Genomic DNA, 27,134 nt, shown 5'->3' on the forward strand with positions numbered 1-27,134 from the left:
TAACCCCTGTTTGCCTCACCATAAGAGTTACTGATATGTGAGACATTTGGGGGTAATAGTAATGAAGATACTTTATTATTACCTCCATGTCTCTCACATATCAGTAACTCTTATGGTGAGGCAGACAGGGGTTAATGTGAGGGAGATGATGGGGTTAACTTCTATTAATATGAGGCACATGGAGTTACTAAATTGTAATGCACAGGACCAGATTTTTTTTTATCCACAATTTGTCCTGGTATAGCGGTCAGCAGTGACAGTATTTAGTCCTGTAGGGGCCACTAAGGGACATAATACTGTGTGCAGGGGCCACTATGGGGGATAATACTGTGTGCAGGGGCCACTATGGGGGATAATACTGTGTACAGGAGCCACTATGGGGGATAATACTGTGTGTAGGGGCCACTAAGGGACATACTACTGTGTGCAGGGGCCATTATTGGGTATAATACTGTGTGTAGGGGCCACTAAGGGACATAATACTGTGTGCAGGGGCCATTATTGGGTATAATACTGTGTGCAGGGGCCACTATGGGGCATAATACTGTGTGCAGGGGCCACTAAGGGACATAATAGAGCGCGCAGGAATGCGTAGGAGGGACTCGGTCGAGATCTTCGGTGTCGGGGGGGCCCCATGTCAAAAGTTCGCCACGGGGCCCCGCCATTCCTAGTTACGCCACTGATTGTAACCTCTATTAGTACCGGCATTGTAGTGATACACATGTGTAATAAGAGTACCTTGGAATATATTGACAATAGTAAAATGTGAATAAGGACTGCATTGGCTTCCAAGGATACAGAGGCAAGCTGGAGTTATTCTGAATTACACTAGGACTTCTTATTGTACTGTAGCTATAAAAAGACCTCTCACATCTGGCTTGTGACACCAGTCCACTCGCAGCTCTCTTAGGCTTTGTTGTGCTACCTCTTTATATTCTACATTTTGAGGACATCTTTATATGTTCAAACATGTAAGTCAGTACTATGGCAATGTGTCTTCTTTCCTAGTTTTGCATAGTTGTAAAAATATGACCAAATGTAGTACAAGTCATGCAACAGAACCATGTATCACTGGTAATGAGCCTTCCCTTTGAAAGTCAATGTGCTAGTAATTAAATGGGAAATAAACAGCGGGCTCAAGATCACAATAGTAATGAAGCCAATGCCAGGATTTTATTAAAAGTTACTGGTTAAAATGGCAGCATGTGAAGTCATGTGCACAATGTATTTATAGCTGGAAATATATTTAAAGGGGTTCCCACTTTTAACAAATACATGTTCATGTTTTCATAAAGAGAAGTTATACAATTTTCCAATATACATTCTGCATCAAATCCTTATGAATTTCTAAATATCTTTGTTTTCTTCCAGTAGCTAAAAATCAGTCCATGGTCATGTGATGGACAGTCAATGGTCATGTGATGAGCACACAGGTGCACAGCTCGTTACAGTCACAGCACAGTAATCAGATATTTGCCTGGTAACAAGCTGCTGTGTGTCATCACATGACCACGGACTGTATATCACATGACCATGGACTGTATATCACATGACCACGGACTGTATATCACATGACCACGGACTGTATATCACATGACCATGGACTGTATATCACATGACCATGGACTGTATATCACATGACCATGGACTGTATATCAAATGACCACGGACTGTATATCACATGACCATGGACTGTATATCACATGACCACGGACTGTATATCACATGACCACGGACTGTATATCACATGACCATGGACTGTATATCACATGACCATGGACTGTATATCACATGACCATGGACTGTATATCAAATGACCACGGACTGTATAGCACATGACCATGGACTGTATATCACATGATCACGAACTGTATATCACATGACCATGGACTGTATATCACATGACCATGGACTGTACATCACATGACCACATAATTTTTATCCACTCAAAGTAAGCAGAATAGATAACAGCAAGCACAGTTCTAGAAAACTATGAGGAATTGATAAAGAAAACTGTTAAACTTTTAATTTTGCAAACAATAACAATGATATTACTGATATTGGACAACCCCTTTATGACAAACATATAGTATATACTATTCTGCTAGTCACATAGAGGTCATGATTGGTAAATCTCATTACATGGCTATAGAAAATATCTACATAAACGCCCCGATGCAAGTCACTGCATACTACAATTTAAGTTCTAGCCTAGGTTCAGATGACCGAGGTTTATACTATACTATAATCTCTAGTATGTTGATGGGAGGCAGGGACTACTAGCACCATAGAAAACTATAATGCTAGGAGTCCCCCTTTTTGCACACTGTTCTGGCTGGAATATCCAACACTCACGAGTGAAACTTGGTCGTCTGATTTTAGGCTTAGCCAATTTGAACAATACAAAATGTATCTTTCCTGTATAGTTTACAATGCAATAACCATAGAAGGAGAAGACAACAGCCAAATTTATGCATATGATGATGCCTAAATCATTGTGCATGTATTCCAGGATTTTCTCAATATAATGTGTGAATCTAGTGATGACATTCACACTATGTATTTATGTGACTGATATTTTGGCTTTTTCAGATATTTTTAAGATGGGGTATTCAGAGGAGACAAACTTGTTTTAGAATAAACAAAATAAGAATGAAAGAAACTGGGAAATCTGAAAAGCTTATGAGACCAAAGACATCTGGTTTGGAGCTCTTTAGATGAGCACTGAATCCCAGTTAATATTTTGCCAAAACTTTGGAAAAAAAACAATTCCACTTCTCTTACACATGTTATGGATGCCTTGTGACAATTACTTATTCTAAAAATACATGGCTGATATCAAGTAGAAAGTCTAGCAGCAGGCTGAGATTAAAGGGGTCTTCTACAGTAGTGTCACCACGTTTGCTTCTAAACTACTTGTACTGTATGCTATTGTAGGCACAGTCAGTGACATCGTGACCATACCTTCTTTGTCCAAGTTAGCTGTTAGTCTGTACGCAATTGACCTGTTTGACGCATTGGGGATAGAGCATCCGTTTTGAGTTTGACCTGTGGCTGACATACAAGGGGACTAGTCAATGTTTGTGTTAGAGGTTGGCAATGGGTGATGACCACAAGTAAAATATGGTTGCTCTAGCAGATGCTTCCACACCCTGGGTGCAGTGAACAGCTCACTTGCATATGGATTACAAGTTGATTTTCTATACTTTCAATATTTACTGTGCCTGGTTTGACATAATGGTATGACGTTTTTGTGATCGGTAATCCCACTGTGCAGTCACTACTAGTTGTGTCTGGTAAACAATGAAGGGCACATGCCAGGGCTCATCAAACAGCTGCTTGAAAGAGGCGCAAGAGATTGACCCCCTATTGATCTATTATTATTGTCATCTTATCTGGGGTAACGGCCTGTTGTAGGTTGCAGGCCTGAAGTGGATTGCAGTCTAAGAGCAGGGGCGTAACTACTATAGACGCAGCGGAGGTGGCTGCCACAGGGCCCGGGCCATTAGGGGGCCCGGTGACAGCCACTACCGCTGCGTTTTTTTGGGTTTTTTTTAATAGGCCATTACGGGCCCTATTAACTTGCCGACACTATACTGTGTACAGGGGCCACTATGGGACATAATACTGTGTGCAGGGGCCACTAAGGGACATAATAGAGTGCGGAGGAGGGGGTCGGTCGAGGTCTTTGACGTCGGTGTTGGTTGGGGGGGGCCCATGTCAAAAGTTCGCCATGGGGTCCCGCCGTTCCTAGTTACGCCACTGTCTGAGAGTTAATAAAAGCAAATAAAGACAGACATGATTCTATTGTTCTGGGGATTGGCGGTAGGTAAGTATAGTTATAATACATTTTTTGCACACTCTTATTAATAGAAAATATGTTAGGTGGCAATATTTATTTAACAGGATATCATGGGCATAATTAATACAAGGGGTAATTAAGAGGTATAATTAATCTTTGGGGAATGGGGCATTATTAATTACAGTGTCATTACTGATTTAAGTGGGCACACAAAGGCATTATTAAAAGGAGCATTACTAGAGATGAGCGAGTACTGTTCGGATCAGCCGATCCGAACAGCACGCTCGCATAGAAATGAATGGACGTAGCCGGCACGCGGGGAATTAAGCGGCCGGCCGCCGTCAAAGCGGAAGTACCAGGTGCATCCATTCATTTCTATGGAGTGTGCTGTTCGGATCAACTGATCCGAACAGTACTCGCTCATCTCTATGCATTACAATTTAGGAGTACATAGTGCATTTTAGTTGGGGGGCACTATTTATTAGTGATGAACATGGGGACATTATTAATGTAAATGTATTATTCATTTCCAAAGGATTTTTATGTTATATATTTTATAAATTGGAGTAGAAGCAGGATGGTGGGTCGGGTATCTAGTCAAGTGAAGTGTCTGTGTTGCAAACTTTACAGAGACAAGTCACAACTAGGCGATGTGGCTGTAGTCCAGTCCAGATGGAAGAGCTGGGAATGAATACCGTACACCACCTGTAAGTCACAATATTTTTTTTGTACTGCATTCATTTAAATGGTCTGTAGAGCCCAATGTAGACCTGGTATCTACCACTATATGCTCACTATATAATGCTAATATTGGTATACCTGTTGAGGACCCACTTGGATATATTTGTCCACCCTATGCTAAATCCCTTATAAGGCCTGCATCTTTTAATATTTCATTATTTTCCATTCTGCAAATTTTGGCCAATCTTGGGAAAATCTCTTTTGAGAATTGGTTAAGAAGACAGTAATGGGGCAAATAAATGTATGATTTCCAATATTTTATTCTCAACCTTATTAACCAAAGTTGAGGGCTGCGTTCTGACCCTGCCTGGGATTTCAATAGAACCTGTGCTGTTTCTGACAACATGGCTTCAAGACATCAGCATTAGGACAGAAGCCTACATAGCCACTATGATATTTAATTTACGTTTTGCATATTCAATGATATTAACGTAGATACATTTATTTATCCCATGAAACTGGTTTATGATGACCACCTAAAATTTAACTAAAAAAGGAAAGCCAATTGGTCCTCTATAATAAGATGGCCAGTATGTAGAGTATATATGGTGGAGCTGAAAATCAGTATAATGAGTAAGTCACATGTGAAAATTAACTAAAAACATATACGTGCCTGCTGAGTAAATGTGTAGTAAGAAGCATTCTCTGCCTGTCTGTGTTTACTCCTTAGCCTGTGAATACTTCTGCATGCTTTACAGATATCCAGGTGCAGCGGCGCAGATGTAAATCTTGAGCCAATTCCAAATCTGCTGTTGCACTTGCTGTGGTTGTTCTGCTCGCCTTAAACAATGCTCATTGTGGACTTTCTCATCTTTTCATAACAATTATTAATAGTTGTGTACAAATAATTCAATGTTACATATTATTTATGTCTCCAAATGCTCTTTTGGGAAAAATTTGTATCCGACATTTGTAGAAAATAATTTAAGAAAACTTCAATATTTCCAGAGACAGATTTTTAGTTCCTGACATTTAACCTAAAACTACAAGGCAGGTGGAAACTACATGTGCACACACATAATATAGGTCTCGTATAACACAAGATAAAGTATACATGACATGTATCACGTCTGCAGAAATACTTATCATATTATAAATGTATGCTGTTCGCCATGTAGATTTTCTTATCCACATCTGTGAATAATGCTGCTGATCTCATTGCTGCTGCTAGTGTTTCAAAGTTTATGCACGTAGCTAAGAAATTATCATGGCAGACGATCGTAACTCTAGAAATTTTATTCCACTCACACAACTGCAGCAATTTGGCCACTAGCAGACCTTCTGAAAGAGCCGCAAGGCACCACATTGACTTCAGAGCACTACAACTATGGGAATGAAAACAGGCGCTTAAATCAACTATGAATGCCATTAGCTTACAAGAACAGAGCACGCTCTCATACAGGGGATTGATTTTAGGTGGGTGAAAACACATCTCTTCCATTGTCGCATCCGTAAAAAATTATTCGACTTTTAAAATGACTTATGACAACATATTACGTCTTCTGTACTGTGTGAAGCAGGTTGAATACACTCTGGAGCCTTAGAACAGAAACCTTTTCTTAGCCAAGATGTACTAATAATATCCCTTCTACATTATGCACCAGTGACAGAAGCAGCATTATAATCTGGAGGGGCAGTTACAAAAAAAACAAACACCCCCAACCCCTCCAATTCTGTGTTGGTGAGTAGCAAACCTTTTCTCCATCCTACAGAGTGACAGCAAGTTGATAGCTAGGATATACCATCTATTATTGATACAGTTTCTAACCTAAGGGATCCACATAATCCCAAAAATGAAGGGGTTCTGAACTGTGTCCCCTTTTTTCCAGCACAATGATGCACACCTGGATGTGCCCACTGCTGAAGCCTAAATGCCTCTATGTATCTGTATTTGTCTTCCCTAAAAAATCAACACCATAGTCATAGGTATAAATTTAGCAATATGTTCTTTCACTCCAGGCACACATTCTGGAATAACCAATAAAGGAGGCTTGTACATCTGCCACCTTATTACTGGTACCCTCTAAATCACCCAGCAATTGTGGCAAATGCTGTGCCAGGTCTACCCTAGCTATGATCCCGTTCACATGATAACAATATGGTGATATATAAACTCACATTCAAATTCAGCAGTGAGAAAACTAAGAACACTTTACAGTCCAGGGTCGAACATGGATTCTTGCAAATCCTATCTACACATTATGGAAAAAATACACCCAGAAGCCATGCTGCGATTTCCAAAACTATTGAGGTTTTGGAAATTGCAGTATGTCAATTATATCTATGGAAACGATGGTGGTTTCCTTATAGCTATAATTGAAGAAGAAAGTCCGCAGAGGTTTCTTTTTTGTGCGCTTTTTGCTGCTGTTCGCTACGTGGGGCCTTAAACAATTTCTGTCTCCTCCTGGAAATATGAAAGTTAATACACTGTCTACCAATAAGTATTTGGATACCCATGCAAATAAAGATATCGGCGATCGTGATGCACGTCACACCTTCCACCATTAAATAGGAAACAGCATTGGCATTAGTCACATGCAAGATGCCACAAAGTGCAAAGTTGTCCGAATTCAAGAAAGGAGTAATTGTCGGATACCACAGAAATGGTCGACCCTTAAGGGTCATAGCAAGTGAACTGAATTATCCAAAATCAACAGTGGCCTATGTGATTACGAAGTGGAAGGTGAATGGTGATTGTCGGAATGTGCCCCCAGTTGGCGGACCCCCGAAACTGACAGATAGAGACCGATGAGTGCTGGCCAGAGAAACCGCACCCAACCGATGGCTCCCATACACCAGGTGATTCAACAGGTATCTGGTGTTGATGAACACCATCCGTAAGGAAGCATCTGCTGGGTTCTACCAACTATTGTATATGAATAAATGTTGTTTTTCTATTCTACCACAGGTGTCCAAATACTTATTGGTAGACAGTGTATATGTCTGCCATCTGCACTGTTTCTTTAGGATCATCAAATATGAGTTGTATGTCTCACATTTTGTCGGTGGTTATTATTATACCCAGCGTGAAGTCCATAATGTGGTTGAGCATTGTCAGTTCTCAGCCTCTTGTAATCATAGATTGAATTATAGATTAAATAGAATGAAAACAACGAAGAAAAGTAGGTCAATATTTCTACAATATGTCAAGCTTGGATACCTGTCCACGTTCTGATTCTCTGAAACCTCATGAACATATCACATCTTTCTATGGCAGATGATGGCCATATCCTGGCATTCTGATCTTCCCCTCAATTAAATTTAGATTGTGCCTCTGTATGCTTAGTTTTTTATTTAACACTTCCTTCCTGAGCCTTGTTTATACCTTTATTATACATTTATTAGGTGCAATGTCAGAATATTTTTACTGTAACAGTAGCAGTAAATGAATTTAAACAGATCTGGGATATGTACATGTCTATCCTGAGACAGGAGAGGAGATACTATAATTGACGGCTACATAGACCATTTTTCTCTGTCTATAATATGCATTTTTATGGTTTTGGCTTTATTATGGACAAGTTTTTTAAAGAGGACTATTCACCACTTCCACCATCCTACATTATATGTTGCCAGTGCTCATGTAATAAGAAGAATGCACTTACCTGAAGATGAGTCAATAGTAAATATTGGGGTCTTGTCTCCAGGTATTAGCTCATATAACACTTCTCCAAATATTCCTCCATCTCTGTCAGTGGCCAACACATTAAGTATCTCAGTTCCTGGTAGAGTATGACTACTAATGGTTGTCACATAACTGGTGTGATCAAAAACTGGTGCATTGTCATTGATATCTTCTATATCAACTCTGACAAATGCTTGAGCACTTAGGCCGCCCTGTGTGAAACAAGAATGAAAGATATAAGACAATGTTAGAAAAACTCAGACCAATGTTGTTTTTAGTTATTTTATGTAAAGTATAAAATGACTTTTTGGCCCTATGCACTTGTGAATAAAATAAATTCATATCCTTATTCTCTGCCAGGTACAACAATGGCTTCTCATTGAACGTCAAGTCACCAAGTTCAGTACAGACCGTCTAGAGCATTTATGACTTTATAGTGTTTGCCTGATCTTGGAAAATAAAGCTGAATATTGCAGAATATTTCATAAGATTTGCATATTTACAATAGATGAGTTCAGACTACATACAATACTTGTAGACTTTCCATTAGCAGATGGCATCGCCCCAGGGCTACCTTTAGGCCTAGACTTACTGTGCCAATGATACGTCCTGCCCTGTAAACCTCATATTCATGAATGCAGCTCTTATCACAACCACAGGAGTTGTTCTTAGGCCTTTAGACCTCTTGTTCAAAACAGTCCAAAATCTGAACTGGTACATATTTATAGGCAGCTCACAGGGTAATTGAGGTATTCAATCATTCTGTTTTATAAGCAATGACAATAAGATCAGACAGTGATTTCAATGTGGCATTCAGATTATTACATTCTACGTATACACATTATAATTCCGTTTCTATTTTATGCCACTTAGAATATTATACGGTACTGTCATTGCCAATGAATGGAGGACTCTGTTCCAAATTTGAAACAACCCATTCACATTTTAATACGAAATGTGGTCATTTTCAATTGAATTGGCAGGAAAATAATCTTCATAGATGATGAAAATGATTCCACTGAAAACGTGCATCATTTCTGTCAATTACCATAATGGCCTATGTACTCATTGAGGAGCAGATCACAATGGACTCATTGACATAATAACACATTGCCACCATCCTATTCAGTTGGCTGCCTTTATCCCCATACTAAGCAATTGTGATCCAGTAAAACCAATATGTTTTATAATCATTGCAGTACCAAAGATAACACACTTTAATCAAATAGTGCCCATATATACCATAGCACTTTACAAATCAGTGGATATGATGTACAGACACTATACATTAGGAAACTTATCAACAATTCAAGCATTAAGATTGATGGATCTGCTCACGAAATCTTATAATCTATGAGGACATGGATTGGCACAAAAGGTAATACACACAAAGCTGCACAAACCATTAACCAACCAGTACCTCTGTATGGGCTGATATGAAGAGCATTTGAGTTTGGACCCACCATGCCACTGAACAGATGTGACTGGGGGCTACTCTTGTGGGCATTGTATAATTAGGCCTCTGGAATTCACCCTTTAACCTTTGTATGGACATCTGGACTTCACTACAGAGGATCACTAGGTCACTAGCTCAGAAGTATTCTCAGTTCAGGAGAGACACCAGAGGGCTGGGCTAGGTCTTGGTCAGAAGACGGGCCAAAAGTAGGGGCAGATGGAGTTTGTTCATTACAATACACAAAGAGAGGTCAGGAGATGTAACATATAGTCAATAGGGCATTTAGACAGAGATCAGGATAGGAGGAACAGGTGCAGAGTTGGGTAAAAAGGCAGAAGTCAGACATAGATCAGGGCAAACAGAATAGTCTTACCTTTTCAGGATAGTATATAACCAGGAATTTTATTATTCAACTACTCTCCAGTTAGGGAAAACAGGTGACAAGCCATGGACTGGTTACAGGGTGCACTTACACTCTTCCTCTATGCCTCTATTGAGAGGAACAGTGTAAGTGGTGGAGTGGCCCCTCTAAATTGTATTGCCCTTTATATTTGAATCAGTTTGGTTTAATTGTTGTGCCCCCCCACCCAGTCTTGCTCTTTTATGTATGCTGCCTTGTGTCCCAGTTTGAATGTTTTTCTCATTGTTGGTAGCGTAGTACAGTTCATGCAAACTTAGCTGATAGGAGCGGAGACTTGTCAGGACATGATCACTATTTAACTTGCTACATATTTGCCCATAATAAAAGTGCATGCATGCCTTATAGGGGCCGGAGGCAAACTAGGCAAGTAAATAGTGACAGCTACATGGGAAGAGTATTGGATGGGATGGGATCCAGTACTAAGGAATAATGTGGTAGTGATAAAAAGAGAAAAGATAGATTATGAAATAAGATGTGTTTTTAGGATAGTCTTGAATTTGTAGAATTAACCCAATTGTCTAGGTTAGTGCATTGTAGAAAACTTTACAGCTACAGAAAAGTTTGAGATGGAGTGAGATGAGCAGATTGTGGTGGAGGTCTTGGATAACTGGCGGAATAGAATGCATAAGGGTAGAGTTGTTGAAGAAGGAGTAGATTTAGGGAGGGGCGGCAGAGGAGCAGAGTTTTGTGAGTGAGCTATAATATGAATTGTACTCTGAAGTGGAAGGGCGGCCAGGTCAATAATCGACACAATGAATAGATATTGATGTAGTGGTTAATCTGAAAGATAAGCCTGGCTGTTGCATTTAGAATAGATGTAAGGTGAGAGTTTGGTGAGGTCTCATGCATCATGACTTCCTTACTATACAATTTTGATTTTTTTTGTAGGACTCGTTTTCCTATAAATAAATCAATGACTCATTCACAATAAACTTGTCTAGCTTTATCAATTCACAATCTGGCAAACATGATAGAACTGGTTTTGCCATCCTAATGTAATCCGTTAACCTGTTCCATAAATGACAGAACAGAGACTCCTCATTCAGATGGAGTAAATAGAGTGAAAACACTATTTTAATTTTAGTATAAATCTTCCATCCCCATTAAGGTTCTTTTTCAAGGGATAGACAACTTGAGAAGAGAAGGAAAGAATCTTCACTCACTGTCACGGCAATGACAGCATCTGCCATTTTCTGACTACGCTAATAGTGAACGTTCTAGGCCATCAATAAGAATCCTCCTTCTTTACATTCTGAACCACCAACATGTGTGCATTGCTGCAACCAGATATCTGAATTAGAAATATTAGTTAATTTTCTCTGAAGGCAGGTTAATGCATATTGATTATGCCACATTGATCTACGGGCTTAGACAACACATCAGTTTTCTGAGAATGTTCTCACTGGCTGAATGAAAGAATATCTCCTTCAATGGACTAAATAATTACTATCCAGGGACAAACAGTCAGGTTTAATGTTGTTATTACGGGTAGAATATATTTGCATTGTATTTTGATTTCACCTTTTCGAGAGTATACATCTGTGTCAGATTCTTAGGCTATCCTTGTCAGTATAAAGGACTAAAGTGCTTTCATCAAAAGCCAATTATGATAATTCTAGACAAGGACAAGCAATTTAGATGAAAATTTGGAGACACTTTTAAAATGTAAAACTCTTGTAATGAAATAGATCAGTCAAAACTCAGTCAAAAGTCATTTATAGCCAAAAATTGAAAATGTATCTTTTCTCTGATCTTACAATGTTCTATAGCTAGGCCTCATGGATGCCCTTGAAAATCTCACTCTCACAATCTGAAAATAATTGTATTAAAGAAAACGGTAAGTTCAGCAGATATCCAAGCATCCTGTTTCACCTTCAATCTGTTCTGTAGTGACTTTGTTGGGAATGCTAGAGAGCAATATTCAGAGTTTATTCAATATATATTAGAATCCAACACCAGATATATCAGTATATAACAGCAGGAGGCATGGAGCCTTCTTATTGATACAATATCTGTAAAATATATGCTGTAGTCAATAACAAACAAACTACCTTTTGTAGTCACAATTACACATGTACTTTTTCAGGCCGGTTCACAAATACATTCGGTATTCGGTTCAGGGAGGCCGCATGGGGACCCCTTGAACGGAATACCGAACGCACTGACAAGTGGTGAGCTTATAAAGCACACAGGATCCCATAGATTATAAATGGGGTCCGTGTGTTTTCCGTATGGTGTCCGCATGAGTCATGCGGAGATGAAAGTATGAAGTACCACCATAGGGTCATTACCATTTTATGGTAGAAAATCCACCTGGCAGGATCCCTTTAATGGTGCTATTAGGCATTAAAAGGAACGGGAATGGATTACAGCATGTGATGTGGGTGAGGCTACAACCTATTTCCACTCAATTTGTATACTCATTTTCCACTCAGGCTGCAAAACAAGCCTAAATTACACCCAATGCAGTTTATACACTCATGATAGACTCCATCTACTGCACATTGTGACCTGATAGGTACGTCTACATTCACATTCTGCTTTCCAACGATTAAAGGGTTAAACAGTTGAAGGATAAGCTAAGCAGGGTTTTTTTTAGCGTAAACAAGGGCCAAAACTATTGTACTTGAAAGCTTCAATAAAAATGATGCAGGGCTTACAAAAAGTACAAAACTGAAAAATACAAAGACATACAAAAGAAATAGTTCTAAAATAAATTGTAGAAAATAGCAGGAAGATATAACATTTACTTGTAGGAAAGAACAAGGGAACACACTTGTTGATCACCACATAATGTGAACACAGCTTTAATGTAATAAACATGATTTGTACAGATGTATCAAACTTTAACTCGACACTTAACTTAATGCATTAAAAGGAGTCTATAACCAGCAAAATCAATAAACCGGATAAAACCGAATACAGAAAAAAATGGATTTTCTCAGCAACACGCTTGCACTTTAACACAAAAATTATGTAGAAAGTCACATTATGGCCACACATTGTGGAAACAGTAACAGCAAAGTGAATGATATTTTGGTTAACCTCATCAACACATTACAGAATAAAAGTGTGGAAAAGCTGCTTTTTCAAAAACGCATCCATTTTTTGGAAAATGAAGCATGTTAAATTTTGATTGGGGGTGTCTTTCTCCCCCCTTCCCAAATTAACCAGTACCAGTGTTGTGTAGCAGGAATCATCATCAATAACATCTTCCCTTTTACACCGTATTCCGCATCTACCATAAATGTTAGGCACTGCCTCTCCTTTACCGTAGGCATTGCAGGTGCTGCAAATTTTAACATGTCATAGTGTCTAATTCTTTCTTGTTTACTGTTGTTATCTACAGAACTATATTCATATAGACTATATGATGGACAACGTATTATATAATGCCAATATCTTGTGATCCTAATAGTCTGTTGCTATGTACAGAAGCTGCTCATTCTTTCAGTGCCATATCCAACTAACTGATAGCTACTTTCCAATCCTACAATATAGGCTTTTGCACAGTGGGCTTTTGCATATCTTCCACTTGCAGAGAACTGTGTACAATGCAGCTTTGACTATAACCAAATGTGCCCATGCTGCTTTAATTTAAATTCACAAATATGTATTCTATATGTTTCTCTAACAGAAAAGTTTTTCACAATCTGCCCAAAGGATGATATTTAATAAGGTAACCTTTAATGGCATAATATACTGGTTTGCTTACTAAAACTTATCATCATTCGTAGTCTATCAGCTCTCACAGGGCAATGTCTGCAAGGTGTGATTGCAATTATGATTGACCTTGTTTCACAATGTCTGCAAGTGAGATGGTACGGAGGAGATAAGAATTAGGAATGCTAGAAATAAGTTATTCCTCTGTTTATTAAAAAAAAAAAAAAAAAAGATACGATGTTCAGTAGTTTTCAGATGCTAAAGATTTACAAACAAATTAATTTGACATTGTGATATCCCTTTATGGTATGTTCATGCAACTAAATTTGGAAAGGAACTTGAGGTGGTCTTCAGCCTTGGATTCTTTCCAAACTCTATCCCTGGGTAATCTGCAATGGAAAGTCTACCACAGGTTTGCTCGCTGCTCAGCCTCAAACACAATGGGGTTAATCAGCAATGGTCTTAGGCTAGAGGTTCTGAGGCTGTATCAACCACAGATCCATGGGAAGACTGAGCAGGACAGAATTTTGAGCTGATTTTAAAGTGGAATCTGCCTCAAAATCAGCCGCAAATTCATCTGTGTGAATGACCATGTTCTAAGGTTTTAAGCAAGCAACACTTGTACCCACAGAAACAAATGATTTATTATATTGCATAGTCTAAGACCCACAGTGCACATTAAACTGTATGTTCTTGTTTTACTCCATTTTTCTCAAAGTGTAAATATTGTCTATGGGCTTATCAATATACATAGAAAACCAGGATTTTTCCTCCTTGACCTGGGTCAGTGGATGTCAGCCTGGTGGGATCCTGAATTGTGTGTGTTCATCAGGAATAACACTAGTTCTAGTCATTATATGAGTTATAGTTTGCATTTTTAGCAGTTTTCCCCTTTGCAGACTCTTTCTGTAGTGTGTAGATCTCCTTGAGCTGGTGGCTAGAAACTAGCTGACATACACTGAGTAAGTAGCTAACTTCCTCTTTCTCAATCAGAAAGTCATGGACAATACAGGACATATATAGAGTATATAAAGTACTGGCCTGTATCAATGTACATAAAGCATTTGGAAAGTTTGTTACACCCCATTTTTGCATACTGTCTCTGCCACTGTTTCTCTCTGAAGCCGCTGCTCACCCACCTCACTTCATAGACTTTTACAGAGATCATAAATCTTATACAAGTGACTTGAATTCCATGAGAGATATAGCACAGATTTCAGAGTGAAAGTCAGTTTAGGAATGGGGGTAGCAGGAAACAAGCCAGATAAGCGGAGAAATAAGCATTTTTTGTGATATGGTAAATGGCAGAGTTTTTATATTCACTTGGACTATTGATTTATGCAAGATTTGTTGAAACAAGAGTGACCATTTAAGTATTACGATTAGAGGTCATATTTTTTTTCCGCAAGGGGAACTTTCACCACCAACTCCAACTCATTACATCAATTTTTTTTCTCATCTTCTACCAACCTTTCAAAAATCTTAAGAAAAATCAATGGTTTAAAAAAGAAACAAACAAACAAAAAAAAAAACATGCATTGACAATTGGAGGCCTTTTTGTCGAAGACAATCCTCACTGCCAAGCAAGAAGCATTATCCCTACCTAGTGATGTCTATTACAAGAGCTGTGCCGCAGACAGGTTTTGTAAATGTATATGACACTCAGGTTACATTTATACTAAATGATTGAGGCCCAGATAAGCAGAAATAAAGACCAATGACAAATGATAGTTATATAGTTTATCATTCTCATTGTCCTTCATTATGATTGCTTACACAAATTGTAACGCTAACTCTCAGAGTTAAAGGGTCTACAACAGTTCTTGCAAATGAAGATAAATCTTAGGACAGCACAGTCTGAGCATCATTCTTGTTCAATGGTAAAATAGAGGAAAGTCTGCTGTTTGTTCCGGAGGTTATTGTAATTATTCACGGCCATTAAAGCGTTTTTGGACATTCTTTGTCTAATTGATGTATGACTTTGGATATTAATGTTCATGTTATGCATCTCATGTTTCAATGATATCTGTTTCACTGATATTGCTTTATACTCTATGTTATCCATTATATAACTATATCTCTGCCTAGGACCAATTATTTGACTATTTGTGAAAAGGGAAAAAAAAATATATATATATATATATATATATATATATATATATATATATATATATATATGACTTTTTACCTCAATGTCCCATTTAAGGTGGAATGAAAGAAAACTCATATCTGACACCATTCGGCCTTTTGATCTAGTGACTGCATGCCAAACCAATGACTTATAGTCTGGCAAACACTGCGGAAGCTATTGCTGTTACATGTGTTCTTCCCATGACATCATGAGGAGCCTCTCAATTCCCACTATAGTGTGTTCATTTATGGCCATTTTTTTATATTGACCTGGAATTCGTATGATCCACACTGAAATTCAGGCAATGCACTTTGGTATCCATGAAAATGAACTGGACAAGTCCTTTCACTTGATAAATGACCATGTGCTTCTAATTATTTGGCACAATTTCTCCAGCTGTAAAAAAAAAATAGATGAACTTTTAGGATGAAACATGAACATAAATGTATTTCAATTTGTAGACAATTAAAACTACAACATTTTTTGCTAATATAAATAATTTAACATTTTGCACAGATTGAGATTTTCTCTACCATCTTAGTGGTGGCATACTTGATAGGTTGTCAATGAATACTGTAAATGCAGGAACTTTCTATGGTCTGGGACTTGTCAGAATCCCAGGCATGATATTCCTAATTGTGGTCTGGTTATCAGACGTAGACGGTGCAAGTACGAGAAGATAACCCGGCCACAATAAGGAAATCATAGCTGGGATTCTGACAAGTCCCAGACCATAGAAAGTTCCTGCATTTATGGTCAAATCCATTGGCAATCGATCAAGGCAATAGACTTTCATCACTAAAATAGTTAGAGAGAATCTGTAAAACTGCAAAATTCCTAATTATTTATATGCACAAAAATGTGTAATTTCTAATTATCTAGTAATTGAATTAGGGTTATGCTCATCTAGCTACAACACGATCTTTCTTTCTTGCTTTCTTTCTTTCTTTCTTTCTTTCTTAGACGTCTTAATTCATTGTCTTCATTCACAATATAAATTCCCTATCGGATGTTGGAGTGTGGGAGAAAACCGGGAGTACCTGGAGGAAACCCACGCAAAGACAGGGAGAACAAACTCCATGCAGATGTTACTTATCTCCAAATGAAAATGACATGTTTTTAGTAGACAAGGGAATAAAATAATGCGTGTCATGGAGCAAGAACACACATCTGTGATTCATAGATATCCAGTGAAGATTTGATAAGGTCTACAGTGAGGTCATACCGAGCAAGTGAAGTAAATAACTGATGTCACATGTTCAGGGAAGGAATAAATCTGGTTCAGCTTCAGTACTTTGACATTGACTCTACAAAGAATGCTACAGTCTGGTCAGAGTTGAATTTCCAGACATGTAACAAATTTGAGTATAGGAGGTGACATGGGAAAGGGCACCTGTTGATAAGGATCAGGATTAGATAATACCGTATACATGGAGCATACATAGTTTATACTATATACACTAAATAATATACAACTCTATAGATGATTATTCTACTGGTTGAGGCTCTAGCACAATTTATAGTATGGGTTTATTAAATGGTGATATCTAAGGTACACATCATATCTGCAGGATCCAGGGACTGCACTAATAATTCACTATTGTCCCAGTAAATGCTATGTATATGTTATATCCTAGATAATATGTTAGCAGACTTGTTTTGCTATTATAGATAACAAAGGGTTAGAGAAAGTACAGCTCTATAAGATGGAGGAAGTGCACTCATCCGTATAAGCAGAAGCCAAGCATTTTGTGGTCTAAATCGATTATCCATTGTACACAGACTATTAATCCCTCTGATAGTTTACTATAATGTGTCAGTGCTGGGGAAATGTATCAGTTTTGCCTCCAGATTGCACACATAGGATTATCTTGAGTGGAAACACTGCAGCAGATTTACCAATACTATCTAATAGACAGTGTAAACTGAAGCATAAACAGTTATAAAATGCCTGAGATATATCACAGCGGGTGGATAAAAAAATCTGGCACCTGTTCAGACCTATATGTCGTCTTTAAGGTTATGCCATAAAATGCACCAAAATGTTGGCATATTTTTTGGTGCACAATGTGGCACCCATTTCTGCTAAGCCACGCCCCTTTTGCTGGAGAATGCAAGAGTGACTAAGGGTAAGACCTTCCCATAGAGAAACTCAATAAAAAAAAACTCTACAGGAAAAAACACTGCAAAAAAGAATTGCATTTTTTCCTGCAGTTGTTGCAGCGTTTTTCTTTGTGCTTTTTGTTTTGTTTTGTTTTGTGACTTTTGATTCCACATATTAAATGTACATGTTGTTACACCTTTCTGACTCTTCCCTACCAACCTACTGAAAATCTGCACTTAAATATTTTATAAATGCTGCCAGAACCTGGATCCCGGCCCTATGGAAGTCCACTGTTTCTCCTACACTGACTCGCTGGATTTGTAGGGTGGAGGACATAGAAGACCTTATGGTGTCCCTCTGAAATACTCATGACTCTTTTGTCGCCTCCTGGACCCCTTGGATAGTGGTTCAGAGTTCTCAGGATTACTGGGAGCTTATATTAAGCAGTCAAGAAGGTTCTCCTATCAGAGATAGACAGCCTCCCCTCTGACAGTGCATGCGGAGATAGCTGACAATCACTCATAGGACCGCCTCCTTGACTTCTTAGCATTGAAAAATCAAACATATACAAGAATAAATGACCAAGCTATTCTGAATACTTTCCTACAAAGAATGACACTTCAACTTTGTGGTATGAGTCATAGTAAATATGTCAGGAAAGGAATCCCCATCTTGCCTGTCTTGGTCTCAGCCCTGATCCACCCACTTTTGTAAAAGTGGCAAGCAGGTTGCAGATGGAACAATGTTGTGTTTCTTTGGCTCAAAAAAGGACTGTCCATCAAAGATGCGCTCATCTACACCAGAAAGAGGTATAGATGGGTTGCCAAATTCCACCATTGTCTTAACATTTGGGAACCACCACTATTGGAATTTTAATTTAACCCCTTCTGGACCCCCCCCCCCTTAGACTATTATATCTGGACAGTCCACGGGGTTACTGGGTTAGGCAGTTGCACCGAGTTGTGCAGCTTCATAGGAGGACACCGCAGCCAGACCTCCTGCAGGGAAGACAGGGGCATTTTATTATGGGCCCTCCCTTACCAATTGCTGTGTACAGGCCATGATGTCGCACCACTTCTGGCCCGGAAGCCACATGACAGCCACATATATAAAAGTTATTATAAGGCTGCAAGTAGGAAGACGAAGCAAAAAAAAAAAAAAAGCTGCTAAAAAAAACCACATTTTTTTCTGCAGTGTTTTTCATTGCATTTTTGCAGCATTTCCTCTGCAGATTTTTGCCCCTATTATGCCTGTACAGAAACACCAGCGTTTCCGCAGATATAATTAACATAATGCGATTTTCAGAAAATGCAGATGCTGATTTTGTTCTGCAATGTATGGATGGGATTAGCCAGAATCCCATCCACTTTGCAGGTACTGTAAGGCCGGATTCACACGGGGCTTTTTGGTCCGGAGCCTGAGGTGGAGGCAGCCTTACGTTTTGGTCCATAACACGGGTAGCTGCAACTGGATGTGAATACATCCTCAAAATCCTGACCAAAATACCCCGTGTGAACTCAGCCTTAAATGCTGCATTTCAGCAATCTGGGGCTTCAGCCTAACAGAGAGGGAAACAATTTTTTTTAGTAGCACTTTGTGCTATAAAAAGAAATGTGAAAAATATGAAGAATCACAAATTTTCTCCTCCATGAATCTTTACATTTTCTCAAAATTAAAATAAAATAAAGAAAAAATATGCAAAAATAAAATCAACATAAAAAGTAAGCTGTATTTATCACCAAAAAAAAGGCAAAACAAAGGAAAAAATGTTATAGCTCTCAAAACCACATGCGCAAAACCCCCAAAACATCCTGTCCTGAACTAGGGAAAATGCCCCGCTCCTTAACTGTTTAATTCGTATAATAAATCACCAGAGGTAAAAAAAGGCAAAAAGTCAGTAGAGGAAAAACTCCTACGTTTTCAAGGTCCTTTAAACCATAAAAATGAAGGATGTAAAACTCAGTTTGAGTTGACCTTTATTATCTAAGATTAATAATTTAACTTTACCCAAAGGATCTTCACTTTACATTCTGTGTTACATATAATAAGGCCTCATTCAGACTGCTAAAATGAAGTTATACAGAACCATATGGTGATCTGAGGTACATTTACTTAATAAAGAATAGAGATGAGCGAGTAGTACTCGATCGAGTAGGTATTAAATCAAATACTACGGTATTTAAAATACTCGTACTCGATCGAGTACCACTCGCTGTTCGAATGTAAAAGTTCGATGCAGAACCAGCATTGATTGGCCGAATGCTATACAGTCGGCCAATCAATGCTGGTTCTTCTCCGGCCTTTAGAAGTCTTCTCCTTGCAGCTTCCCCGCGGAGACTTCCGGCTCTTCATTCACTCTGCCAGGCATCGGGCCTGGGCAGAGCCGACTGCACATGTCCGCTTGTCCACTCACTAGTGGACTTGGTAAGTATAATTTGATCGAACGTTGCCTACCCCTGAAACGAGCATTTTCCCCCCATAGACTATAATAGGGTTTGATATTCGATTCGAGTAGTCGAATATTGAGGGGCTACTCGAAACGAATATCGAACCTCGAACATTTTACGGTTCGCTCATCTCTAATAAAGACGAATGGGGTCCACGATCTGGATGCTAAAATCTGGCTACGTTATAGTCATGTGAACAAGGCCTAAGTATGTATGAAAGTCGATGGTAGGAAAATCTAATAACTAAACACATATTCTTATCTATGTAAGAAAGAACCATGAAATCCCTATCAGCTGTTGGACAGAGGCAAAAAGAATATTAAGAAACAGAAAATATCTAACATTAATGCAAGCGAGAGAGACGGCTAATGTGTTTTATCGCTGTGTTCCACCTTCTCGGCACAATTGATTAAACCTGTCAAGTTCTGACATAGAGAGATGTCATTGCGGATTCTGATTAATTATATATACAAATGTTTCTTCACTCCGCCATTTATTTATGGCATCTGTTTGTAGCATACAAGGCTTTATAGATAGCAGCTGGGCTGGCATAAAAAGAACCATACGGCAACTAAATGTTCATGTGTAATAAAGGATCTCAACTGAGTAACAACTAACTAACAAAACTTATGTAGCAGCTTTTATTTGTCTGAAACTTTCATTGGCACTTACTCTGCTATGTCTATATGACATTTATACTAATATCTATTATATCACCGATACCTGAACAACTCCATTTCTACCATATTCATGCTCAAGGTCGGTCACATGCTAAAGCCATCTTATTTCATGTTCCTAATGCAGTCAACAGAACACCTACATAAGCTGAGTGCAGGGTGTTACAAGGCCCTGAAAATACAAAAGAAGGAAGCCCATAGTAAAAAACCAGCTCAAATCAACTGGTTTCATGGGCGGTTTCCCATGTGGCTTGCCCAGATTTCAACCTTTGCAGTACAAAGAGTAAAATCCATGGCTGAAAACACAGCATTGCAACTGCACGGACATGAGAGGATGGCAGTAGCAGCACTCCTGTGCACCTTACAGGTTGCTCTACCCTACTGTCAATTACTGACCATAGAGACCCTCCTACAGGCAGGGGATCCAGTCACACAATGGAGGATACAAATTACCATTTACATTGAATGCAGTGCACCATCCACACAGCCACAGCTCTTGCAGGTCAATGTGGGTACCATACACATACATGGTATATGTGTACAAGAGCACATCATTAATGAGGCGAGAGCAGGCGGCGTTTGAGGCGGCACTTTCGGAGGGGGCAGCCATTTTACCTTTTTTTTCTATTTTTTTTTTTTCTAAACTAGTCCAAGACAGGTAGCTCTGAAAACAAAACTCAGCGGTCCTGTCCTGGGCTGGCTTCTCAGAGCAGACGGCGATGAAAGACTTCATCGTGCCTCCTGCGCTGAGATGCAGATGTCTTATGCGTGGCCGGGAGAAGAAGAGGAGGCAGCAGCTCCATCTCAGAATTGCAGGTAAAGTGAGTTAGGATACTTTTTGGTTTTATTTTAATAGGATGCTACCTGCTGGAGTATCTCTAGAAGGTGGTGGCCTAATTCCCTACCTCCCTGGGCCTGCTCATGGCCGCCCCCTACTTCCCTTTCTGCTATAGGACGCAGAAGAGGGGAGCAGAAGTGGTTGTGAGCAGGCCCAGGCCGCAAACCCCAACAACAACCACTATAATTATACTTATACCCGAGTATAATAATCAGAGCCCCAGCGGAGGTGAAGAAACATAAAAAACGCTGTTACTCACTTCACCTGGATCCATTGTTACTCCTAGCAGACTTCGGGCCTTTTTGGTAATGTCCCAGACATCAAGTCCATGTGACATCTGGAACATTACCATAAAGGCCCGGATCCTGTGCTAGGAGTAACAACGGATCCAGGTGAGGTGGGTTAGTAACAGTGTTTATTATGTTTCTTCACCTCCCCTAAGTCTCCGATTATTATACTCGGGGGTCTGAAAATACCCCCAATTATAATAATAGTTCATAGGTAGTCCACTATGGGGTATAATAGAAGTCGGGTGGGCCACTGTGGGGCATAATAGAGGTTGGGTAGGCCCTGTGGCCATAGCGGCCCCTGCATCTTCTATTATGCCTCACAGTGGCCCCTGCAACCTCTATTGGAGAGGTTTTACTGTAGACCAACATTGTGTCTGTGCACCAGTTTTATGTTAGTCATTTTCTTGACTATCTGTCCGTAGAAAATGGAAAGGGGCTGTGTAGTTAGACCCATCAGTCACGACCTTAAGGGTTTCATTTCATTATAGCCATTGTCTCCAACCTGTTTGAGGCTGTCAAGGCACATTTGGAGTTGTAGGTTTGCAGAATACAGATTGGGAACTACTGCTTTATAGCATAACTGAATATATTTTGGTATGTTCTTAGTGTTGCATTTCAACATGAAGATAGATAGCTAGACAGAGAAATGATAGATAGATAGATAGATAGATAGATAGATAGATAGATAGATAGATAGATCAGAATGATGAAAAATTCCATTTCCTAAGTTTTGATTTATCTTTTGTAAATGTTTTAGCTGTGCACTAAAATGCCAGTGTAAATGAATATGGATTTTGTGTCATGGGCACCCCTAAAGCATTATCAGGCAGTAATAGTGATGTGGCAGGAAAACATCATTGCTTCCACACAAAAAAGCTACAAGAATAATGTCTGTTCTTAGAGACAAGGTAAATATGGTCCATCTTCTGCAATTCTTGCAAAACATACAGTATTGTATAAAGCACCTAGCATAAAACATGTACTATGCTGTCTCTGCTATAATACTGTACAGTGCTACAATATACAGTATATGTTCTGAATGAAAAGATTTACACATCATAGTGCTGAAGGTTTTATAGTAGACAACCCAGCTCCACCTACATTTGTGTAAATTGGCGATCAAAGCTCAAAACAGCGGTGTGGCATATCTTGGGAGTCAAAGCTGTGCCATATTATAAACCATCTACACCAGATAATCCTCCCAACATTTTATTACTTTGCACTATTTATACTACCTGGCTTCATCATATTATACTTTACATCCATGTGTTTCCCTTAAGATACGATCATAGTGAGAAGTGTTTATACAAAAAAATGCAAAAAAGTTAACTTCTTTAGCATATATTTATAAAGCTCTTTATATCAGAAAAAGGACATGACATTATTTCGAGCATCTGTTATTCTTCATGTTTTACTATCTCTTTAGCATATACAAAGATCAAACTTGTTTACAGTCAGATTGTTCTGTTAGATGGTAATTAATTTGGCAGAGTATTTGGCTACAGTCACTGTACAAGTGCTGTATAAATGAATTCATTTTATTTCAATTAATTGCTCCCTGTACAGTATGTATCAACACATTGTACATAAAGAGTATAAGAAGACCAAACAACAGGGTAAACATTTTTCTCAAAAGTCAGCTTTCTAAAAGGAGAATTATTTGAATGCTATTTATATTTGATATATAGTGATACAAATAAGGTACCTAGCTAAATAGAAAGTTTCAACCACAGGCCATGTCTATTTCTTTCTCAGTTCTTTGTCACTCCAAATAACTTATATAGACAGGGGCATAACTACCGGGGAAGCAGCGGAGGCAGCTAACACAGGTCCCGAGACATTAGGGGCACGGCGACAACCGCTACAGCTGCGGGGTTTTTTTTTTTTTTTAAATAGGCTGTTACCGGCTGGAGTTACTCCAGCCGGTAATGGGCCCTATATACTTACCAATCCTGGCGGGATCGGTAAGTGACGGCGCGGGCCCCACAAGCACTATTATACTCGGGGGTCTTTTCACACCCCAGAGTATAATAATTGTTCAGTATGTCCACAATGGGACATAATACTGCGTACTGGGGCCAGTATGGGGACATAATACTGTGTACTGGGGCCAGTATGGGGATATAATACTGTGTGCAGGGGCAACAATGGGACATAATACTGTGTACTTGGGTCAGTATGGGGACATAATACTGTGTACTGGGGCCACTATGGGACATAATTCTGTGTACTGAGGCCATTATGGGGACATAACACTGTGTGCAGGGGCCAAGTATTGGAGTATTATAGTGCTCGAAGTAATGCGCACGTGGGGGGAGGGGGGGCACGTTAGGGGTCAGTTGGTTGAGGTCTTCAGCATTGGTCTGGGGGGGGGGCCATGTCTAAAGTTCGCCACGGGGCTCTGCCATTCCTAGTTACGCCACTGTATATAGATGTGTGTATATATATATATATATATATATATATATATATATACAGAGAGAGAGAGAGAGAGAGAGAGAGAGAGATGAAAATGCCTAACTTGAAACATGTGAGCTGCTTGAATGACTACACCAGAGATTTCTGAGTGAAAGTCAGTTTAGCAAAGAAAGGAGCGGTGGGAAAAAGCCTGATAAAAAGGAAAAAGAAACATTTTTCTATAAGGTATACTATAAAGCTTCTCATATACACGTTTTATTGATATATGCAAACAGTACTACACTGAAAATACAGTTACTAGACTACACTAGAACTATAGCAACCACCATGAAAATGCAGTACAGTCTGCAGCATGTTAAAGAGCAGAAGGAGCTAAGCAGATTTACATACTGTATTTTGCAAACTATAAGACATACTTTTTTACAAAAAATTGGGAGGAAAATGGGGAGGTACGTCATAGTCCGAAGGTGGGTGTTGGGGGGTGGGGGGGGGGCAAAAGAGCAATGTTGAAGCATCGTCCCACTCCTGTCATCGCCGGCTTCCTGCAGTGCGGTTTTCTACATTGAAGGAGTGAGACAATGTGCGGGCTCTGGGCTGCGAGGACAGGGGGCTCTAGCGCACCCATCCTAGCATCTGCCATGCTATTACAGAAGATGCCAGGTCTGTAAAGATGATTACGGCCACTCTGCTGCAGAACAGTCACCATAGCTACCTGGTTTCCACTGTACAATCTACTCTGATCGTGGGGATTACTACTTCAAAGCCCCCTATAGTGTAAAAATAGCTGCCTATCAAGTTGCAATACCTTTCAAGTTGCAGGCCTGCTCCTGCACCGCAAGTTTCAAGTTCTAAATGACCCCCTCCCTCTAGAATACATATAAAAGTAGAATATCACTGTGAAATACAAACACACTAGGTATCCCTGTGCCCATAAATAATTAGTCTTCAAACTTATAAAAAATATTTTTCCCGTAGGGTGAACGTTGTAGCAGGGGGGGGGGGGGGAATCAAAAATGAACTGCCGTTTTTTTTCAATGTTTGGCATTTGAATTGAACAAAAAGTGATCAAAGCAATAGACATTCCCCAAAATTGTAAAACCAAAAAGTACATCTGGCCCCTCCAAAAACGAATCCCTATACAACTCCGTACAGCTGCAGGGTCACCTGTCAATGTGGCCTTGCAGCTGTTGCAAAACTAAAACTCCCATATATTATTTATGTTATTAAATATTTTACCATTTTTTACTTCAGTTTTTTTCCCCTAATTTCCTTCTCTAAAACCTAGGTCTTATACTCCGGATGCATTCACCTCATGTTTTTTTACATGTGTTTAGCAGATCTGTTTAATGGACTCAAAAAAATGGAACAATTTGTGTCCTGCACTTTTGTGCCCATAATAAAACAGAAGCAGATCAGTTTTTATTACATTGATTTTGGGTAACCAGATGGCCAAACTCTTGCATCCATTTTTCACTTCCAATGTTTGCATTCATTAAGCAGATGGTAAATGGATGTAAAAAACAAGATTTATGGATTTCAATGTCTACTCACTCTGAGCTTAGTTGTCAAGTGGGCGGTCCTACTCAATGACAACTGTCTATCAGAGTATAGGAGCACTGCCTACTTGAGAAACAAGGACCGAATGAGCCGACATATCAGTGAATAAGCTGATATGCAAACTTAAAAGACAATTGGAGGATATGACTGCAGAATCAGAGTACATAGGGTTTGTTTGCTCTTGTTAACATGGAGGTCTTCAGGGGAGCTGTAAAACATGGTAGACCTATGCAGACCTACCTGGCTATTTTTTTTATTTCATGATTTTGATATAATGAAAAATGTTTGGAATCCTGAATATAGTTTTTAGTTTTGAAAGACAACTATATTATTGAGATTACCCAGTGTGACTAATAAAATATTGAGTGCTTTATCTTTGCAGATTTTCGTTTATAATCGTGTAAACTCTTATGAAAAATTAAAAATTGCTTATGGAATTTGAATGTTTAAAATGGTTTTCCAGCCCCACTACTTTGAATAGGTCATCAGTGGTAGATTTCAGGGGTCCGACACCCCAGACTCCCATTAACTAGCTGTTTGAAGAAACTACAGAGTATGTGTGAGCACTTCAGTCTCCTCACTGAATACCAAGTACAGCATCATACATTGTATAGCGGCTGCGCTTGGTTTTAGAGCTCAGTCCTATTCACTTGAATGAGGCTGAGATGCCTACATGCCATGTGCGCAATAAATGTGACTTGGTCAGTAAAGTAGACGCCGGGTTCAGAGAGCACTGCTGTTACTTAGAACAGCTGATCAGCGAGGGTCCAGGGAGTTAGGCTTGTGCTCATCTTTGATTGATTATCTATCCTGCCTTTACAGGTCATTCTGTTCTTCTATTGCTTTGACAGAAGGACTGACTTATAAATCTGAATGTGAGCCTATCCATATATTGTACATGTGCATTCTAGAAACATAGGAAATAAATCTAGTAAAATAACATTACAATTTTCCAATATTCTTC

General features: G+C 39.2%; 1 protein-coding gene across 1 annotated transcript in view; it reads right to left on the reverse strand.

The window, feature by feature from the left end:
• Positions 1–27,134, reverse strand: part of DCHS2 (dachsous cadherin-related 2) — a 198,875-nt gene that overhangs the window by 71,837 nt on the left and 99,904 nt on the right. Inside the window, exon 3 of the mRNA XM_075287847.1 lies at positions 8,149–8,380. Coding sequence (XP_075143948.1) covers positions 8,149–8,380 — 232 coding nt within the window. The remainder of the gene's footprint in view (positions 1–8,148; positions 8,381–27,134) is intronic.

Source organism: Leptodactylus fuscus, chromosome 1 (assembly GCF_031893055.1).
Source record: "Leptodactylus fuscus isolate aLepFus1 chromosome 1, aLepFus1.hap2, whole genome shotgun sequence".
NCBI lineage: Eukaryota > Metazoa > Chordata > Amphibia > Anura > Leptodactylidae > Leptodactylus > Leptodactylus fuscus.